At 36.4% G+C, this 8,860-nt stretch overlaps 1 protein-coding gene across 6 annotated transcripts in view; it reads left to right on the plus strand.

Moving 5' to 3' along the window:
* Positions 1-4,826, plus strand: part of klhl29 (kelch like family member 29) — a 416,936-nt gene extending 412,110 nt beyond the window's left edge. For all 6 annotated transcript variants that reach the window (XM_033021536.1, XM_033021537.1, XM_033021534.1 and 3 more), the window contains one exon: positions 2,828-4,826. In XM_033021536.1, coding sequence (XP_032877427.1) covers positions 2,828-3,011 — 184 coding nt within the window. In that variant the 3' untranslated portion in view covers positions 3,012-4,826. The remainder of the gene's footprint in view (positions 1-2,827) is intronic.
* Positions 4,827-8,860: the final 4,034 nt, after the last annotated feature.

The raw sequence follows: 8,860 nt of genomic DNA on the forward strand, positions 1-8,860 counted from the left end.
TCTGGAAAAATGGTCTTGTGGACAGATGAGATGAAGATTAATTTATATCAGAGTGATTGCAAGAGCAAAGTATGGAGGAGAGAAGGAACTGCCCACGACCCAAAGCATACCACCTCATCTGTGAAACATGGTGGTGGCCTGGGCACGTATGGCTGCTGAAGGTACTGGCTCACTTATCTTCATTGATGATACAACTGCTGATGGTAGTAGCATAATGAATTCTGAACTGTATAGACACATCCTATCCTGCTCAAGTTCAAGCAAATGCCTAAAAACTCATTGGCCGGCAGCTCATTCTACAGCAAGACAATGATTCCAAACATACTGCTAAAGCAACAAGGGAGTTTTTCAACGCTAAAAAATGTTAAATTCTTGAGTGGCCAAGTCAGTTAACCAATCTGAACCCAATTGAGCATGCATTTTATATGCTGAAGAGAAAACTGAAGGGGACTAGCTCCCAAAACAAGCATAAGCTAAAGATGGCTGCAATACCAGGGAAGATACCCAACAACTGGTGATGCCCATGAATCATAGACTTCAAGCAGTCATTGCATGCAAAGTTTATGCAACAAAATATTAAACATGACTACTTTCAATTACATGACATTGCTGTGTCCCAAACATTATGGTGCCCTGAAATGGGGGGCTATGTATAAACATTGCTGTAATTTCTACATGGTGAAACCAAAATGTATAAAAAATTGCCTTTATTAAAATCTGACAATGTGCACTTTAACCACGTGATTTTTTTTCTATTAAAAATCTCAAATTGTGGAGTACAGAGGTAAATAAATAAATGATGGGTTCTTTGTCCCAAACATTATGGCACTGTATCTAGCACCTTTCATGAGTCGATGACATCCTGAATTGCTTTGCAGTCAATTAAGTACTTTGAAGTTTTTTAATGTATTTATAACAATGACCAATTTCTGGATGGCTAGCAGTGAGATAAATGATGAAATCACATGTTGCAGGCTTTAGCAAGGGATAAATGTTAGTCCAAACCCAGGATTTTTCTATTTCTACTCTTTTTCTCCAGAGATGCTGTCTGACCCACTGAAACACTTCAGCTTTTTGTATCTATCACAGGATTTTTCAGCTGGTCTTTGAGTAGAGCCAGCAGATATTTTAAATAAACCCAAGTGTAAATAGGTCCCCAGTTTAACAACAGAACTGAACGATTACACCATTGCAATCAATAGAACTTTTACTTCACAGCTCCTAACACCCAGGTTCAAGTTTGACCTGCATTGTTGTCTATGTGGAGTTTGCACGCTCTCACTATGCACCTAGCATTAATGAAAGGTAACATCGGGGGCAAGTTGATGTTAATAAGTTACAAGAATATGTGGTGGGTGCAGGGTGGAATAATAAGAATCCAATGACATAGTCTCAGTGGGGTGGATGGCCTTATTTTATATTGTTCAGAAATAAGGAATCTCAAGTAACATGATATCTCTCCTTAGCAATGTCTTGATGCATTAATGAATGTGTCCAAAACCCTATAGTGGGGCTTGAAGTTGTGACTCTGAACTGAGAATACTACCAGGTGAAATGTGTGCTGGAGGCTAACTGTACGATTTTCGAACAACTGTCCCCAGATACATCTGTCTCATGCCTGAAACTATTGAAGGTATCAAATTGTCAATATGTCATACAAGCCTTCTGTCCCTGTAACAGCACAGTGAAATTAGTTTGTAGCTGAGCCTTGCAGACATGGAAAACTCTAGGGAAAGTCTTCTTATCGTCATCCCAGAACATGTACAAACGTATGAGAGCATGAGGAATCAAAGAACATATCAGCACTCACCACTGAATCTGATCACTTGAGAGAGGCGCGCAAAACCATGTCCCCAGAGGAACTCGATGCCTTCAAGAGAGGAGAGAGGCAAAATCAGCAAAGACAATTGTGAGATTGAGTTCTTTTTCTGAGAACTTGTTTTAAATAATTCAGCAAAGTTTATACAATAAGACAAAGGTTAACAACAAAGGTTACAAAATAGACATATAAAGTTTGCTTGTTCTGATAGACGTGCATACAATGACATCAGAGCTGTTCGGGAAATGTGGCTTAAAAATAGGTTACGTGTTGAAGTTCATGGAACAGAACAACACAACACAGGAACAAGCCCTTAGGCCCATAATGTCTGTGGTGAATATTCAAGATCACGGGGTTTTCAAATGAAGGATGATTCTCAAAAAAATCAACTGTACGAATGGATATTTTACAATTGAATAAATAGTTATGTAATCCATATTGCTGTGCTTCTAGAGTAAGATCAGAGTTTTGACGCAGAATCTCAATCCAAACATTGACTTCTGCTTCTACAGATGCTCCTTGACCTGCTTATTTTTTCCAGCGTATAGATCTTTGTTCCAGATTTCAGCATCTGCACTCTTTAATCTTCTAAAATCTATACCAGATTAGTTAAGGCAACAAATTAAGGTCATGAGTGAACCTTTTCGATTTTTATATCAATCTAGTGACTACATGGTAAATATTATCTTTTAATCAAATAACCTTTTAATTGACAACGTGTACCTTCCCCTGCTGACATCATTGAAATTGAACTCTCCCTTGTTTTTTTTATTTCTTCACATTTTCAAGCAGATTTTGTTGCCGGATAACAATTCTCAAAACAATTCCATTGAAAAAGTATCCATTCATACACTGTGTCTACAATGTTGAAGAATAAAGCTTGTAAACAGCAAATTAAAAATTGTCAGACACATATAAGTGGCAATTGAAAATGTACCCATTTATCTTAAACTTAGAATTATGATGATTACTTGAATAGTTAACTCACACTGCTTATTTATATTACAGTGCCTTAGTCCTGGATGGGAAAATCTATGCTACTGGAGGGATAGTCAGCAGTGAAGGACCTGCATTAGGAAATATGGAAACGTATGATCCCTGCAGTAACAACTGGACACTCCTGCCAAACATGCCTTGCCCAGTGTTCAGGCATGGATGTGTAGTCATCAAAAAATACATTCAAAGTGGTTGACACTGTGAGACTAAACCAGTTCCTAAATTGTTTCATTCTGCTGCTGCAGTGCGTTAAAACAATGAATATGTTGCTCTTTACTGTCTACATTGAATGTAGAATCCATAGTCACCATTAGGTGGAATAGGGCAAAATACCCTATGGATGTATTATAGTATAACTTATGGTACTTCTAGTAGTGTCACAAGACATGGCACTTGTTTTAGATAATAGGCAATTCAGGTAAGAATGCCTGCTTTATAACAATCATCAATTTTGCTTTCAAACAGTTTACCTTTATATTGTTATGGCCATTTAGAAGGTAAATCGGTTTGTGGAGTGTAACATCTGCAGTACCAGAGCAGCAGCATGTAAACAATTCACCAAAAGCAAACGACGGTCCCACAGAGCTCAAGCAATCCCAGAAAATGTGCTGAAGATTTCAAGAAATTCAATAGTATTCAGGGACTATACCAAGAGGGAGCTTGGATACTTCCATACATCGTGCATATCTGAAGCGAACAGAAGGTGAAGCTACCCTCAAAGTCACGCAATCTGTTTCCAAGCCAGTATTGGAAAAACAAAAGCAAATCAAGATAAAAGGCAGTTTCCTTAAGTTACACAAAATATTCAGTTGCAAATGTAGTCAAATTTTAAAAATTGATTTTAGAAATAATCTATATTTGAAAGAAGAATTTTAGATCCACATTGTTTTATTATCAGTGGTCCCACTGGTGGTGTTTTAAACAACTATTGCAAATACATGATACTGTTGTTCAGATAGTTATTAAGCAGAAACCATGAGATTAAAGCCATTAGATATCAGAAGATGCACCTATAAGGTTTATATTTGGAGCTGTATTGATTTGTTTCCCATATTACTTTATATCATAGATCAAATAGAGCAAACATGCAGTATTAGAGTAAATATACAGAGGCCTAGTATTTGTTTCCAAAATCACTTTTACAGTGGCCAATGCAAAGGTGCCATTCAGCTGGGGACATTTTCTCTTACTTTGACATGACCCATTTTAATCTGATACACAAACGTATCTGATCATTAGAGAGATATTTTACTAAAAATTCAAAAATATTCTAATAGTTTTTTTGTAGAAAGATAAAATATATTATCCTCGTAAGTCCCCGTAATATTTAAAATTGAATTACCACTTACTAATTTCTTACATTTCATGCATAGTGGGGAAAGGGGTAGGTTGAGGACAGCAGATGAAAGAAATTGATGAGAAACTTATATCTGGTATTAAAAGAAACTCATAGGATTTAACAAAATCATCAATGGCAGAGTGGCTGATAGAATTGAGTAATAAAATCTAATGAAGATGGATGCCATACTAATCTGTGGCATTTTAGGATCGCTACATAATGTGTATACCTATGCAGTACCAATGAGGTTTATTATATATGTGTAGGAAAGAACAGCAGATGCTGGTTTAAATCGAAGATAGACACAAAATGCTGGAGTAACTCAGCGGGACAGGCAGCATCTCTGGAGAGAAGGAATGGGTGACGTTTCGGGTCGAGACCCTTTTTCAGGTTTATTATATAAATCCAGTGTGACACATGTCAGCTTCAGCTCTTCAAATTGTACCATATGAAAATGATCCATCCGGTCACATATTAAGTAGTATCCTGATTTTCAACCCAATGAATATTTAATATACCATGTATAGTAGTTCAGAATAAACTTTCAAATAAAGCCTCAATTTTTCGTTAGCAGTTATATATAGAACTACAATGTGTGGACCAAATATACCTATGTACAGTATTTTCTGACAATTGTAATCTTATTTAATAAATTATTAGGGTATTTTTTAACCATGTTGCTTTGGGCCCATATATAAAGTATTCCCTGTTCAACTAATATGCAAACAAATTACATTAAAATGGTAACATGCAATACATATCGAATGAGACAAACATCTTGGAAAAAAATCTAATTCTTCTTTAAATCAATAATGTTTTGTTACAGAACCCCACTTCACTGCAATATAAGGTCCCCTTCCTTGTATACCTTCCACATGCTGCAAGAGTATGACCTGGAGTTTCACGATTTTTTAAGTGAACCACCCTCTCATCATATTGTCATGAAACTATATTTAAGCAATACCAAATGTCCTGTATTCCATAGACAAATTCAAAAGTTTACTTACTCTTTTACAAACTGAGCTGGGAGTGATATTTATAGCTGTAGATGATCTTTCTTGTTGTCATCTTGGATCCAGAAAATATTTGCTGTTGACACTTTAATGCAAACATTAATAATGTATTGAAGGAAAGCCCATCCGCATGTAGGATGGGGGTCTCTTCACATTTATGAAACAAGAATGTCATACAGATTTGTTCATTCTGAATTTGCTTTATCAATTGATGTAATCCACTGAAACTCATTTTTTTAAATTATTTCTTAAAATACACATTTATATTCCGCCATTTTGGTACAGTTTAGAATAATTGACCTACAATGCCTATCCCAATTATGTATAACATTGACATCCTTCCATTTATATCAGTGTTTGCTCTTGTGAGGTGATACAAGGGCTTCAGAGATTATCACTTAGGTTTTGCATTCAAAGCACAAGCAGTTCATAACCATCTATTTCCATGATTGTGGTGCCATATCAGTACTCAGATTGGAACTTCTTAGCTCAGATATCCTAGTATCACAAATGACATTAGCTTGAACTAATATCATATAAAAATACCAGTTGTATTAGGACCATGCACTCAAAGACAGTGAAAACAAAGTATATCAATTTCCTTCCTCTTCTCCACTTCTAATCCAATTCCTAAAACGCAACAATTCATGGAAATATTCTGAATCATATATCCTAATCTCGGGCAAAAAGCAGCTCTAGCGACACAAAGAACTGCAAATGTTGGAATCCCGAGCAAAAGAAAAGTGCTGGAGGAACCCAGTGGGTCAGGCAGCATCTGTGGAGCGAAATAGACATTTCATGTTGGGCCCATTCTTCAGATTCTTCAGAAGAAGGCCCCTATCGTGAGACATCGTTGATTTTCCTCCACAGATCCTGCCTGACCCAGAGTTCCTCTAGCACTTAGCTTTCATCTGGACTTTTGTTATGACAATTATCGAAAGACATTCATTGCAAAGACCAAAGGTTATCCATTGACTGTGGTTACATACATCTTTGCCAACATTTTGTATGAAAATCATCCGGAGGAATCATTGAGGCACATTTAATCTACAAAACCAAAATATGCAGAAATGTTCATGCATTTACTAAACATTTTTGCTCATCTAAATTAAGAAGCAGAGTGCAATAATAATTTTTGCTGATTGACATGTCGGCTAATATTTAGAGATGCCAAACTGCAGCTTTTTTAAACCTGCCCAATTTTGGTATGCTCACTTGGTTTGCAGAGATTGGAAAAAAATAGATGAACCTCAAAGATAGTTACTTTTTCTCTTGATGATATGTAATCTCCACCTCCCACCCCACACACAAAAATGCACCATTATAATGCTCCACATTCGCATTTTCCGGGCAGTTCTTAGTGGAAAGAGATTCAACTTACTTTTGGATGTGCAGGCACGTACATTGAAAGGCCCAATCTTGCAGAGCACTGACCATTTGCAACGTGGTAATATTTTTAAATGTGAAGTTTTCCATAGGGTCTCTTTAAACCCCGGGGTATGGAATGGTGCACACCACAAAAAAAAACGTTGCCCTACCTGCCACATTGTTCCACAAATTCCATTTGTGATCTTCCCAAATATCAGTCATGGAGGTATGAAAGAAAATGTATTTTTAACAAACAATATTCAGCAATAAATGTGCAATCTCACTTAAGAAGACATTGACAGAACGGCAGGTACAAAGTTGAAAAATAAATTCACAGTTATGCAGTAGAATTCCTTCTGAAGTCAGTTCCATCCGTTATGGAATATAAATGAACTTGAAATTGCTATTGAAACTGTCATCCGAAGATGAAAAGGGTTAATTTCCCATGAAAGTTGTCTCACATTTTGATGAGCATAGAATTTATTTGAAATAAAATCAAAAGGACAAGGAGAAAATGTCACAAGAAACAAATTAGGTATAGTTTTCTTAACATCCACTTATGGTGAAATGACATTGAGCTCAGAGATGCTACATGATAAGAAAGTAGGTAAGTTGGGCTGCACTATAACTTGAATAGAATAAAAAATTTCCTTTGTGCAAACGCATGATAAGATCAAATGGAAAAAAAAACCTTTTGCCTCAGAAGTTCAGTTTAGTTTAGAGGTACAGCGTGGATACAGGCCCTTCGGCCCACGGAGTCTGTGCCGACCAACAATCACCCATACACTAGCTCTATTCTACACACAGAATCGAATCTGGGCAGCAACTCTCCAGCTGTGCCACTGGGTCATCCAGTACATTACATTATTGTTAAGGATGTATTTCACGCACTAAACTGAACATCATGACGATTATAAATTTCCAACAAATATTATTAATAACATAGAATTGAAAAAAGTCCTCATTGTGTCATTGGAGAACCTGCACTACCATAAAATGCTGAACCTTCCAATCCCTGTCCCTGATCATCTTTTCGGAGTAAAGTGTGAAGTGTAATTTTGGAATCGCTGAATCACTTTCAACCAGTAATGCTTAAAACCGATGCTCTTTAGGAGATCTAATTCTGCACAAGACAAATTTCAAATCCAGGTTTCTGCCACCTCAGCCCCTCTTAAAGAATATTACTATTGCTGCACTACAGTCGTCTTTTCGTGGTTTCTTTAGAAACAATTCAAAATGTTTCCCAATTGAAAGGAATCAATCAGAAATGGACGGAATTATTCTAAAAAATGTTATCTGTTTGACCTACAAAAGTAATATATAACATTTGGTGTGAAAAAGCACAATGACACAGTGAACATCAGAGAGTAACAGTGTATCTGAAATGTTTTTCCTCAATTGCAGTATTAACATAAATAGAAGAATGTTTTAGATAAAAGTCTGTAGAAAGGATTTTTTTTTGCATTTAAGTAGAAATGACTTAAATTATACCATATACTTCCTTTTTGTATGCAATAAAGTGAAATATTCATTTAGATATTGTGTTTAAGTTTTCTATAAAATTACATATTATTAACAACATAGAAACAAATCATTTGGGTCTATTAATGCCTGTCAATGTTGATATGTATGTTCTATATAAGTCTCCTCACATCCACTTGAATTCAGGATATCAATCTTTTCTCTTATCCATCTCTCCTGAATGTCCTTACTAAAAGCATAGTGTTTTGACTCAGATGCACCCTGTGGTAGCAAGTTCCACAATCCAACCACATTATGGCCAAAGAGGTTTTTCACACAAATGGAAACATCTTTTCTTCAGAAGACTCCGTTGGCATTCTGAATAATTTTGAAGACTTACCTGGGTGACTTCATGGTCCTTTTTTCCTTGAGAGAAAACAGCTATAGATTGTTACCAACAGCTATAATCTCAGTTCTTGTATCAATCTTGAACATATATCATGAATCATGCCTCATTTTTGAATTATTGATATTCTAGATATGCTCCAGCCATGGTATGCATAAATTTCAAATGATTTCTGATGAAGGTCTAACACTCTCTCAAATTCTTTCTTTGCAGCTGCTGCCTAGGCTAGTGAGAATTTTGAATAAAATAAGACACAAAGTGCTGGAGTATCTCAGCGGATCAGGCAGCATCTCTGAAGAACACTGGTAAGGATCCAAAGATGCTGCCTGACCTGCTGAATTAAGGGCCTGCCCCACTTTCACAACCTAATTCACGACCTTTTTAACTCGTGGACATTTTTCATCAGGCTAGAAAAATGCCCCGACCTACTTGATGCCACAAGTGCCTACGACTAGCAT

The sequence above is a fragment of the Amblyraja radiata genome, chromosome 5, assembly GCF_010909765.2.
Source record: "Amblyraja radiata isolate CabotCenter1 chromosome 5, sAmbRad1.1.pri, whole genome shotgun sequence".
Taxonomy (NCBI): Eukaryota; Metazoa; Chordata; class Chondrichthyes; order Rajiformes; family Rajidae; genus Amblyraja; species Amblyraja radiata.